At 45.5% G+C, this 13418-nt stretch overlaps 1 protein-coding gene across 1 annotated transcript in view; it reads right to left on the bottom strand.

The window, feature by feature from the left end:
• Positions 1-11024: 11024 nt before the first annotated feature.
• The window catches only part of NID1 (nidogen 1), a 91598-nt gene continuing 89204 nt past the window's right edge, over positions 11025-13418 (bottom strand). The window contains exon 20 of the mRNA XM_061161426.1: positions 11025-12995. Within this exon, the coding sequence (XP_061017409.1) occupies positions 12874-12995 (122 nt within the window). The 3' untranslated portion in view covers positions 11025-12873. The remainder of the gene's footprint in view (positions 12996-13418) is intronic.

Here is a 13418-nt window from a genome sequence, read left to right as displayed (position 1 = left end):
GTCCTTCCAATGAACACCCAGGACTGATCTCCTTTTGAACTGACTGGTTTGATCTCCTTGTGGTCCAAGGGACTCTCAAGAGTCTTCTCCAACACCACAGTCTGAAGGCATCAGTTCTCTGGTGCTCAGCTTTCTTCACAGTCCAACTCTCACATCCATACATGACCACTGGAAAAACTATAGCTTTGACTAAATGGACCTTTGTTGGCAAAGTAACGTCTCTGCTTTTTAATATGCTGTTTAGGTTTGTCATAGCTTTTCTTCCAAGGAGCAAGTGTCCTATAATTTCGTGCAGACCCACAGAGACGGGAGCAGACGGGGGTCCAGACGGCTCGCTCTGAGGAGCGAGGCCGAGGGATATGTAGGCTGCATCCTGGACTCCTCACTGTTATTCTCCGTCCCCGTGCTTGCTTCTGGAGGTTCTGTCACCCTCACTGCAGTAGCTGGAGCACTGCTGTGGAAGGAGATGAGGGGGAGGCAGGGTCTGCCCACTGCTCTGCTTCTCCTTGGAGACCTTTGAGGAGGAAGATGGCAGTCTGGACTTGGGGGGGCTGCAGGGGGCATGTGGGTGTCAGCACCAGACCCCAGAGGCCCCCATGGAGCAGAGACTAACACAGACCCACAGGCTCAGCAGCCGGAGGGCAACTCGGCGCAGATGGATGCCAGCTAGAAATGCCAGAGGTCCTGGCAGCTGCCCCCTCCCAACACCGTGCCTGGTCCCAGAGCGCTCGGTTCCTGAGGGAATGTGCCTGAACTCCCCTCACTTCTTTTTTTTTTTTTTTAATCATTAAAATGTGAGATTTTAATAACCTGACCAGAGATCGAACCTGAGTCTTCCCATTGGCAGTATGGCGTCTTAACCACTGGGCCCCCAGGGAAGTCCCCCCTCACCTACTTCTGTTATGAGACTTTTCCTTTTGTCAGGGGAACCACAGTCCAAAACCGCCTGCCTTGGCCAAGTAGTAACCACTTACATGAGTTACAACAGGAGGTCCTGGTAAGGAACTCCGAACTAACAAACTACCACCAACCAGAACTCAGGAAAGGCCAAAAGGAGAGAGGAGATGCCAGTTCATATATCCCACCAACCTCCCAGAATCCTTCAAGTTGGAATCCATCTTGAATGGGTGACGCGTGTGCCACCAGGAAAGACCCTGAGTCAGAGTGATTGGCCAGAGACAACCTGGAAACTCACCCCATTGCCGTAAAACCTGAGACTGGGAGCCAAGTGGCGGAGCAGTTCTCCTAGGTTCCTGTGCCCTCCTGTTCTCCCACCGGGTGCCCCTTCCCAGTGAAGGCTCTTGCTTTGTCGGCACATGCGTCTCTTTGGACATTTCATTTCTGAGTGTTAGACAAGAGCCTGCTGTCGGGCCCTGGAAGGGATCCCCATTCTTGCAACAATTTCATCCCTCCTGTACTGTCAGCAATTCTAAGTGTTAATATTTACGTTGTCTAAGCCCAGCGCCGTGTGTGCACCTGAAATATACTCAATGCAAGGTGGTCGTTTTTAAACTAAACCTGTGAGTGGATAAACAAAACAGTGGAAACCCTCTTGGGCTTAGTAATCAGATCCCTAAACCTTTATTCCTCAGGTAAGAAAAGTTAGTTGGTATAAGTATTAAAATGAAATGGCTTAAGTAATAGAGGGGATTCATTTGGCTTTGAGGATGGCTGATCAAAGCAACTGTATTTGCACAGCATGTCTGTCTTTTAAGACCTAACACTTTATTTCTTCTGAGAAGACTTTTTGAATTACTTATACCTGTCGGCTACAAATTGGCACTTGCCATGGGCACTAACCATCTACCTCTACAAGGATTAAGTCATATGCTGCTACAGCTGCTGACCTTCAATACCCCCTGAAGGGAGTTCAGGGTGGAGAGCAGAAATGAAGCACTCTGTCCCCTGAAAAACAGGCAGACCACATCTTCAGATAGTTAAATATTTTCAGGAGCTGATATTATGAGCCCAATTCTTGTATCTCCTCATATCTAGGAAAGCACTAAATTCCTTCACAGTGACATCTACTAAACCTTCTGCAAAAATATGTGCTTGATTCTATAAAGTCCCCTTTCACCAAAATCACATATGTACTGAGCTAGGTCGCTGCCTCTTTGGAGCAGTTTCTCAGAGCTATCTGAGGTGCTATCTCTGGGGCTGCAGTCCTCATTTTGCCCTAAATAAAAGTTAACTTGCAACTCTCAATTTTTTTAGGTAGACATATCCTCCTTTCTTTCTTCTTCTTCTTTTTTTTCTTGGCTACATCATGCAACATAAAGGATCTGTTTCCCAATCAGGGATTGAGCCCATGCCCCCCCTGCAGTGGAAGCATGGAATCTTAACCACTGGACAGCCAGGAGACTCCCCATCTTTACTGGCTCCTTAAACTCTGTGTGCGCATGTGTAGGTAAATTTATTATTTGAGGCATCAACCTACCCTTTCTCTCTACCCTCTGGGTCTATACCACTGGGGCTACATTGGTCCCAGGAAGGATGTAGTTGGAATGATGGTGAACAAGGGTTGAGACAGAGAAGACTGCCACCGCCATGCCTGTGGGCAGGGGAGTCCCCACCCTCATCGCCCCGAGAAGAGCTCCGAGCAGAGGCGAGAGGGGGAGGGCAGGAGACAGAGGCAAGCGCTCTTGGTGGGGCGGGGTTGCTGGCGGCGGTGGGCGTGCTGGTGGTGGCGGGGAGTGGGGGGCGTGGAGGCCCCTCTCGTATCCCGCAGGGACCTCCGCCGGAAAGTCCCCAGGAAAGGGCATCGGGGGGGAGGGCCTGTCTCCCTGGGAGAGGAGAGGACAGCTTGCCCACCCCGTCTGTAGAAGGACTGGGGCGCTGCCATCCAGGCCGGCCAAGTGGTCAGGACTAGGAGGCTACGGAGTGACCCGTGAGGATCAGCCGATCGAAGATTCTGAGACCCACTGAGGGAGACGCTGGGGCGAGAGGGCTTCGGAGCGCAGGCAGCACCCCCAGAGAGCCACTTGGGGGGAGAGGCTGGACACAACCTCAGCAGCTGGTCCGCCAGCTCCAGGCGCTTCCAAACGGGTCCATGTGCTCCACACGCGGCGAGGCGGAGGCAGTGAAACAGGAGGGGAAGGGGGCAGGGCACACCCTTCAAAAGGATGACGGTCTGTGAGGGTATGACGAGAACTGGTTACAACTGTCAGACTCAAGCCGGTGGAAATTCGACTTCCAGCAGACCTTGAGACCCGCTGGGCACTCATTGTAGCGTATTAGCGTATGCTAATGACACACCCGCAGGCGCCATGACACCTTCCAGGCCAATCATAGAAAGCCGAAAGGTGAGCGGGTAGCCCAAGTCCTGGAAATTCCCGCCTCATCTTGAAAATAGTAGGAATAATTCTCCCACTTATTAGCTGGGAAATTGCCCCGCCCATAGAAAATCAGTTCGGTTCAGTCGCTCAGTTCTGTCCAACTCTTTGCGACCCTGTGAATTGCAGCACGCCAGGCCTCCCTGTCCATCACAAACTCCCAGAGTCTACTCAAACTCATGCCCATCGAGTTAGTGATGCCATCCAGCCATCTCATCCTCTGTCATCCCCTTCTCCTCCTGCCCCCAGTCCCTCCCAGCATCAGGGTCTTTTCCAATGAGTCAACGCTTCGCATGAAGTGGCCAAAGTACTGGAGTTTCAGCTTCAGCATCAGTCCTTCCAATGAACACCCAGGACTGATCTCCTTTAGGATGGACTAGTTGGATCTCCTTGCAGTCCAGGGGACTCTCAAGAGTCTTCTCCAACACCACAGTTCAAAAGCATCAATTCTTCGGCACTCAGCTTTCTTTATAGTCCAACTCTCACATCCATACATGACCACTGGAAAAACCATAGCCTTGACTAGACGGACCTTTGTTGGCAAACTAATGTCTCTGCTTTTTAATATGCTATCTAGGTTGGTCATAACTTTCCTTCCAAGGAGTGAGTGTCTTTTAATTTCATGGCTGCAATCACCATCTGCAGTGATTTTGGAGCCCCCCAAAATAGCCACCTCATATTTTAGTGCATGCTCGCCTTTTGAGATGGTCCATATTCTGTCAATGAAATGTGTAGCTCTCTAAATAAATCCACTTCTTACCTATCACTTTGCCTCTTGCTGAATCCCTTCTGCCCTGAGAGATAAAGAACTTGAGCTTCATGGACGGGGAGGGAGGTAGGAGGGAGGTTTGGGATGGGGGACACATGTACACCCACGGCTGATTTATGTCAATGTATGGCAAAAATCACCACAATATTGTAAAGTAATTAGCCTCAAATTAAAATGGATTAAGAAATTTTAAAAAAAGATAGTGGGGTTGAGTCCCAGCCCGTGGGCTCAAGTCCCAAATCTGAGTTTTGGCTGGGTTCAAATCCCATCTGAGTTTTGTGGTTTCAGGAGTTTGGAGCAGAGAAAGGTTTATTGTAGGGCCAAGCAAGGGGAATGAATGGCTCATGCTCAACAACCCCAAACTGTTTGGGGGAGAGAAGCTGTTATAGGCAAAATGTGGGGTGAGGGCCACAGAGTGTGTGTCTTTCTCCTGATTAGTTTGTGGTGAGGTGCCTTGTGTTCAGCCTGAAGTTACCATCCTCCACCTGGGTGGGGGCTTTAGTTCCTGAAGAAGAACTCAAAGGCATTGCTATGTATGAGAAATGAAATGTTTCCTACCATATCAGTAAACAAGGGTGTCACAGTCGTCGGGGATTGCAGCCCTCCAACGTGAGATGGTGAGCCCTTGGGGAACTTGGGAAGGGGTAGAAGACCTGCTGTCTAGCAGCCACCAGTTGCCAGCCACTCCCTAAGGAGAGCCCTGAGGAAAGGAAGCTCAGGATGTGAAAACACAGGACACTGGTCCCAGATAGCTGAGCTCTCTGAAAGGTTCCAGTGAGCCCAGACTCTTGCATCTTCCCATACATAGAAGAGTGCTACATTCCTTAACTTGGGATACCTGGTTTTCTTTGAAAGTGAAAAATATCGCTCGGCTGTGTCCCTACCCTTTGCCACCCCATGGACTGTAGTCTGCCAGTCCATGGAATTCTCCAGGCAAGAATACTGGAGTCGGTAGCCATTCCCTTCTCCAGGAGATCTTCCCAACTCAGGGATGGGACCCCGGTCTCCTGCATTGTGGGCAAATAGTTTATCATCTGCATCACCAGGGAAGCCCACTTTCTTTAATTAGCAATAATCTTTTGATGTTCAGACTACCTGCAAAACTTCTATATAACCTGGATCCTCCCCTCGCCTCCTCAGAGCAGTTTTCTTGGGGTGCTTGAGATGCTGCTTCCCAGGCTTGAAGTCCTAAAAATTCCCACCGAATAAAACATAACTCTCAACTTTTAGGTTGTGAATATTTTTTAAGTTGACGTGTATTTCCCTTGAGGAGGAACCAGGATCCTGCTTTAATGGCTGCACCAGTTTCTTGGTTGATCCTCTTTTGTTTCTGCATTCTCTGCCTTCCCTGATTAGTAATTGTTTGAATCTGCTCTTTGGTACTCAGGAAGGTCTAGGAGGTTGAAGCCTTTACCCTGCAAACAAAAAACTGGGGACACAAATGTTTTTGTGCCCAGGAGAACCTCACAGGGTCTTGCTCAGTTTCACATGAAGCTTGGGTTTGGGTCTGGGGGAGAACCTGAGGAAGACTAGGGCAATGATGCTCCTTAATATAACTGAGTTATGACCCCAGAGTGACTGAGCAATCACTGTACTGAACTGGGTGAGCAGATTCTTTCTGCAGTTGCAGGCTCTGTTTCTGAAAATCAAAATGAGCTACAAAATAAATAGGGCCTTTTGGTATATTTTTTTGGTACACCTGTATAATTCATTTCTGTTAGTTACTGACATGTATCCTAACTGGACACTAGTACATGTGAAGTGTGGTTATAAAAAAAGATTTTTAATTTTTTAGACTTAACTACAAGCATTGGAAAAGAACCTGATGCTGGGAGGGATTGGGGGCAGGAGGAGAAGGGGATGACAGAGGATGAGATGGCTGGTTGGCATCACCGACTCGATGGGCATGAGTTTGGGTGGACTCCAGAAGTTGGTGATGGACAGAGAGGCCTAGCATACTGTGATTCATGGGGTTGCACAGAGTTGGACACGACTGAGCGACTGAACTGAACAAACATTTAAAAACAAACTCAAAAAAGAAAAAAAGCTCAAAAGCAGATCATAGAGCTATGATCTTACGTATCAGTCAGGGGTTGTGGAATATCAGTAAACAAAGGATGTTGCTGCCATTAGTCACTGCAGCCACTTTGGACCACACACCCTGAGGGGATTCAGGATGGAGGAAAACAGAATACTGGCCCTACATACCTAGATAAGGTGCACATCAAAGGAACAGTTTTAATAAACCCAGATGTTTGCATCTTCCCATACATAGACATCTTCCCATACATCTTTCCTTGCCTTCGTGGCTCAGGCAGTAAAGAGACCTGGGTTCTATTCCTGGGTTGCAAAGATCCCCTGGAGAAGGACATGGCTACCCACTCCAGTATTCTTGCCTGGAGAATCCCATGGACAGAGGAGCCTGGCAGGCTATAGTCCATAGGATCACACAGAGTCAGACATGACTAAAGCGACTTAGCATGCATGTGTGTTAGTCACTCAGTCATGTCCGACTCTTTGTGACCTCCCATGAGCACACATTTCTTGTGTGTCCAACTGTAGCCCACCAGGCTCCTCTCTCCATGGAATTCTCCAGGCAAGAATACTGGAGTGGGTTGCCATTTCCTAGCATGCATGGATACATAGAAAAGTGCTAAATTCATTGAGATGTCTTGTTTTCTTTAGTTAACAATAACTTTTTGATGTTCTGGTTCTCTATTTTTTGCTTTTGCAAAACTCGTTTGTATCCTGGCTCCTCTCTTATCTCTTCAGAGCAGTCCCTCAGAGTAATCTGAGATGGTAAAGTCCTCATAAGTCTGCAGAATAGAACATAATTCTCAACTTTCAGCTTGTGCAATTTTTTTCAGCCAGCAGTCTCAACAGATTGAAGGCAGGAGGAGAAGGGAACGACAGAGTACAAGATGGCTGGATAGCATCACTGACTCAATAGACATGAGTTTGAGCAAACTCCGGGAGATGGTGAAGGACAGGGAAGCCTGGCATGCTGCAGTCCATGGGGTCGCAAAGAGTCGGACACGACTTAGCGACTGAACAAGAGCAACAAGTCTCAAAAAAAGCCAGTTGTGCTCATACTTGGATAATTTGAGGGAAGCTTAAAGTTATGGCTGGCCTGTGGGGAACCTTAGAATAGAGCAGTCCTAGCAGATAGTGCCAGGGGCCTGCTAACTCCCTGAGACCCAGAGGCCAGGGAAGGGAGTGCTTCCTGGGACCCTAGCAGACAGAGGGGACACCTGGAGATGGGCAGTGACCTTCAGTGGTCAAGAGGTACAGACAGCCTTCAGCAACTCAGCAAGGAGGGAGTGGGGAATAAACACTTGGATTCATGCTCCTCTCTCCCTCCCTCCCTGCTGGAAGCCAGGTGGCAAAGGAGACACTGATGTCATCCTTGAGTGGATTGGCCTCTTGGGGTCCAGCTAACCAATAATCTTAATTCCATCTGCAAAGCACCTAGATTAGAATCTCGGAAATGTTAGAACTCAGCCAACTACAACAAACAACAAAAAATAAGCGTTTTGCCAAACTTATGTTACTCACTTTTTAAAAAATTACAGTGATCTTTTAGAAAGCAGATTTATTGAGAAACAATTTACATGCCATGCAATTCACCCATGTAAAGTGTACATTCAGTGTTCTTTGGCATATTAGTAATTTTTAAAAATTGTGGTAGACTATATATTGCATAAAATTTGCCATTTTTAAGTGTACAATTCAGTGCTATTAAGTACATTCATAGTGTTCTGTAACCATCACCACTATTTATATTCAAAACTTTTTAATTACCCTAAGCAAAAACTCTGAAACCATAAAGCAGTAAGTCCCCATTCCTCCTGCCCCTAGCATCTGGTAGCCTCTAATCTACTTTGTGTCTCGATGAATATGTCTATTAACATAAGTGGAATAATAATATTCATTCCTTTGTGACTGGATTATTTCATTTAGCATGATGACTTCAAGGTTTATCCATGTTGTAGCATATGTAAGAACTGTATATCCTTTTATGGCTTGATATTACTCCATTGTATGTGTACTTTGGATTTTGTTTCTCCTTTCATCTGTGGATGAACTCAGGTTATTTTCATTTTCCGGCTTTCGTGAATAAAGCTGCTGTAAACAGTGGTGTCCTTAAAGCATCTGACTCCCTGCTTTCAAGTTTTTGGGTATATTCCGCCAAGTGGAATTGCTGGGTCATGTGGTAATTCTATATCCAACATTGTAAGGAACTACAAAACTGACTTCCATGGTGATTGCACTTTACATTCCCAGTGGAAATACACAAGGGTTCCAATTCTCCACATCCTCAACACTTGTTCCTTTCTGTTTCTGATAGCCATCCTCTGTCTTAATGGGTATGAAGTGGTATCTAATTGTGATTTTGACTGGCATTTCCTTAAAGAATAATAATGTTGACCATCTTTTCATGTGCTTATTGGCCATTTGCATATCTTCTTTGAAAAAGTGAAATCACTCAGTCATGTCTGACTCTTTGTGACCCCATGAACTGTAGCCCACCAGACTCCTCCATCCATGGGATTCTCCAGGCAAGAGTACTGGAGTGGGTTGCCATTTCCTTCTCCAGGGGATCTTCCCGACTCAGGGATTGAACATGGGTCTCCTGCATCGCAGGCAGATGCTTTACCATCTGAGCCACCAAGGAATCCCTCTTTGAAAAAATGTTTATTCAAACCCTTTGTTCATTTTTTAATTGGGTTGTTTTTGCTATTGTTATTGATGAGTTGTAGTTCTTTATATATTCTGGATATTAACCGTTATTAGATAGAGGATTCACATATACTTTCTACTCTTTCATGGGTTGGTTGTCATTTCACTCTCTTGAGAGTATCCTTTGATGCACAAAAGTTTTTAATTTTGATGAAGACCAATTTTTCTTTAAAAAATTTTTTTTATTGGAGTGTAGTTGGTTTCCAATGTTGTGTCACTTTCTGCTGTACAGCCAAGTGAAACAGATATATGTATACATGTATCCAGTCTTTTTTTAGACTCTTTTCCCATGTAGGTCATTATAGGGCGTTGAGTAGAGTTCCCTGTGCTATACAATAGGTGCTAATTAGTTATCCATTTTATATATAGTATATATATATATATATTATATATAGTATATATATAGTAGTGTGTATATGTTTATTCTAATCTTCCAACTGATCCCTCCACCTCCCCCCTGATAACCATAAATTTGTTCTGTGTTTTTTACATCTGTAACTACTTCTGTTCTGGAAATAAATTCATTTGTACCATTTTTTGAGTGCACATGTAAGTGATATCATATGGTATTGCTCTCTGTCTGATTTACTTCACTCAGTATGACAGTTTCTAGGTCCCCATGGACCTAGATAATAAATAATGCTGCAAACGGCCTTATTTCATTCATTTTATGGCTACGTAATATTCCAACATACCACATCTTCTGTACCCATGCCTCAGGGAACGGACCTTTTGGTTGTTTCCATGTCTTGGCTATTGTTAATAGGGCTGCAGTCAACACTGAGGTGCATGTATCTTTTTGAATTATGGTGTTCTCTGGACATATGCCCAGGAGTGGCTTTGTTGGATCTTATGGCAACTTTTTTTTTTAAAAGGAACCTCTACAGTGTTCTCCATAATGGTTGTACCAAATTATATTCCCACCAACAGCATAGGAGGGCTCCCTTTTCTCCACACCCTCTCTAGCAATTAGTTTGTATCTTTTTCTTTTGTTGGTTGTACTTTTGGTGTCATATACAAGGAATTATTGCCAAATTCAATGTCAGGAAGATTTTTCCTCTATGCTGGCCCCCAAACAATTAGCAGCAGAAGTCAGAACCCACAAATCTGATTTTTGGAGAGCAATGCTGGTTCTTATCGCCCAACCTGGTCCTAGTGAACTGCACTAGGAACATGGGCTACTGTCCCCATAGCTGAGCGTCTTGGGGCTGGGGAAAGGGGATGGCTGCCACTATTAAGGGGAAGCTGAAACTTACCAGTCTCTTCATCAAACTCTCTCCTGGGTGCTGCAAGCATTCTACTAGACACAAAGTTCTAAAGTAGTTTATTCAGATGGCTCCTGCCAGTTCAACCACTGTTTTGATAGAGGGGTGGATTCCTAAAGCTTCCTATTGCACCATCTTCCCTGACATCACTTTAATGTATCTAGATTTTATGACCAGAATAAAACACTGGTATTAATATTTAGCCCTAATATAAGTTATCCATCAGTAAGTCCACACTGGCAGGATGCATTAATAACTGATTCCATTGGTGGTGCTATTCTATAGGCAGGCCCTGACGCACCAGGTCCCTTCTTTACAATGATTGCAACCTCATTCCTGCCATTTCTGAGCCCCCTTCACTCTGTCCAAGTCAAAGGCCCATTCTCATCCCCCTCAGGGGCCAACATAGGTGGAACTACCCTTTGGTGGCAGTTGAGAACAGACCAGGGGGGTCTCATATCTTCCATGGCCAATGCCAGGAAGATATCTTTGTTCTTTCTGGATATGAAAAGGGTGGGGGGGGCGGGTGCAGGGAAACACAGTTCATCTTCAGAACTGAACCAGGAAATGCTATTGCCTGTAGCTAAAATTTTTATAAAAAATGAAAACAATGTTTAAAAGGGTGAAGTCCATGATAGAATTATTTTCAAGTCAATTATCAGCCCCTAAGTTTGCAGACTCATTTGGGGGAAAAAAACATCCCTTATAACACTAGGGGCTAAATAGGTTTTGCAGATTATTAAATGCCTGTCTTTCCATTGTGAATCTGCCTCCTGAGATTAAGTATCTTCATTCAAACAAGATAAAAGAAGACTTTTTTTAACAAAAAAAGTTTATTTTCTGCACTAAAATTTATACAGCTGTAAACTCAAGGAGTTATCCAATACTTGTACAAATCTGGGGAACAGTTAATAAGCACCTTCAATGGTTTCCACAGTTTACAAATTTACCATTTAAAAATATTTTAGAATGAATCTAGCAAAATGAATAAAATAGTTATAAACATTATACAAAAATCATGACAAAACATTTGATATAGAGGATTGGATATGGAATGATAAATAGAAAAGGAAAGTTAAACTAATTTATGTGGTTGGGCTAGACTCATGTGTTCCCCAAACCTTGTGATTCTTGGGAATATAGTTACTTCTCAAAACAAACTTCAGTTATTCAAGGAAAGGCTCTTTCCATTCAGGCTCCTATGTGCTGCAGAAAAGAAGTGTGTGTAGCGGGGAGTTCAGGGTACTGAGGTTTGCAGATTAGAAGAGGGATATCTTCCTTAAGAAGAAAAACAGGGAAATTCTTCCATGTCGTTAAGTGTAGAAGTGTCCTCTGGCAAAGAACATACCATTTTTTTCTTTGGCATTATTTAAAAGCTTTTCTTATTGCTATTGTTAAATCTTCTCCTTTATCCTTCCTCTTGGGTTTTTCATTCCCGCTCTTGATCAATCTCTTTGTGATACTTTTCACTGAGTCGTCTCACTTCCCTTAACCCAATCTTCACCGACTCAAATTCCTTATCCTTAGCTTTCAATTCAAAATTTCTATTCTTTTAGGACTTTGGGAAGCAGTGACCACCCCTCCAAAAAAAAGTAACACTAGCTATATATGGTCAGGAGATGTTTTCTACACAAGCTCTAGAAACATAAATGTGAAATGTGGTAATGGTCCTTTTAATTACACCAATGAGCAACAAAGTGTCTGGAGGACCAATATTCAGTTTGGCCTTCCTGGATTGTGTCTTTGGATGAGAATACAGTGAGCAAGGGCCATGGATGGAGGATAAACAAAGGAGCACAGAGCTCATGGTTGATTGTAGATTGGCTCTCGTGGGTGGACGGCAGATGTGAGGGACTACAAGGGGTCACTGGTACCAGTCCCAGCCTGTATCTCAGATGGGTCTCCATGTGGAGGCTGGACACAGGTGGCAGCAGTGGGGCTCTGCTGCCCCAAGAACCAGATGCTACGATCCAAGTGCTTTGGATAAAGAGGAATACTTTGGTAATCTTTGGTATAATTTAAGGCACATCAATAAAATCCCCATCCTCAAATATCTGACTCTGCACCTTGAATTTCTCTGGACACTCTTGATTTAAGCCTTTGACTACCAACAACTACTGCAGAAATGCCAATAACTTATCTGGGAGAGGCTGCTCAGTATCATCCACCAAATACCCATATATCTTTTGGACAGGGTGAGTTTTGGCCAAAAGGCAGGGCTTGCTCACTTCCTGCCTTGGGCAGGATGCAGGTGATATAGAACTCAGGGGTTAAATGCTAGGAGTATAAAGAGGGAAATCAGAGCACCAAGAAAAACTGTGGGAGAGCAAACTCCCTCCTTCGCTCACAGCCTTGTTGTGTCCAGCAGCTGAAGGAACGATGGGTGTCTCAAAGCGAGGCTGAGCTCGTAAGGCCACAGGAAGTGGGGCAGCTCAGGCCTGGGGAAGCTCTGCTCACCATGGGGGCATGAAGGTTGGGGCCAGTTTCCAGCACCAGGATGGGGCATATAATCCTCACTCAGGGCTATATAAGCTAGTCCGAGGGCTGGGATCAGGGAGACTTTCTTTGCGTAGGAGTAGAGGCTTTCGCATTCCAGAAGCTGAGGGCATGTGTTCTGGGGAACGGTGAGGGCAATGCTGTTGGGGCTCAGGCTGGGTTGGACCTGGGCCTGGTGGCCATTCAGCCACCAGGTCAGACAGTTTTCAGTCTGGACCCTTTCAAGAAGGGTGCTGCTGTGAAATACTCTGGAGAGCACACGAGGAACTCTTCATTTCTGCTCGATACAGTCAACTCCCAGGGTGTTGTCAGGGCAACGGCAGGTCCTGCTTCCGGGGGTGGCCAGGCAGAGGTGCGTGCAGCCGCCATTGTTCACTGAGCAGTAGTTGTGACCTGGGGAAGGTAGAGGCAGGCTCAGTGGTTCAATCAGGTAAGACAGTGACCTCCACACTGAACCGCTTTTTGGTCTCTGGGAGGCCAAGCTTACGGGGGGTCCTGGAGAACAAGGAATTTGTATAGAAAATTTAACTCAGCTTATCTCCTGGCTGTTTCCTCATCATTGAGGATTTGCCAAATGTGCCAAAACCTTGATTCCTGATCTGAGGGATATGCAGATTTACCATCAAAGCTATTAGCAAAGCTCAGGGAAGGTTTTTCAGCTCTGGTCATAACACGGAGCTGGAATTTTAAAGCAGAATGTGCTTTCTATCCAGGTTGGCCGCTTGACTAGGGGGCAGGAGGGAAGTCAGGAAGGAGGCGGCATAGCATAGACTTTGCAGCCAGGTGCCTAACTTACCCCCATGTCTGCTGCCATGA

The sequence above is a fragment of the Dama dama genome, chromosome 15 (genome assembly GCF_033118175.1).
Source record: "Dama dama isolate Ldn47 chromosome 15, ASM3311817v1, whole genome shotgun sequence".
Classification (NCBI taxonomy): domain Eukaryota; kingdom Metazoa; phylum Chordata; class Mammalia; order Artiodactyla; family Cervidae; genus Dama; species Dama dama.
The sequence above is the reverse complement of the archived record's forward strand: the minus strand, read 5'-3'. Positions and strand labels throughout refer to the sequence as shown.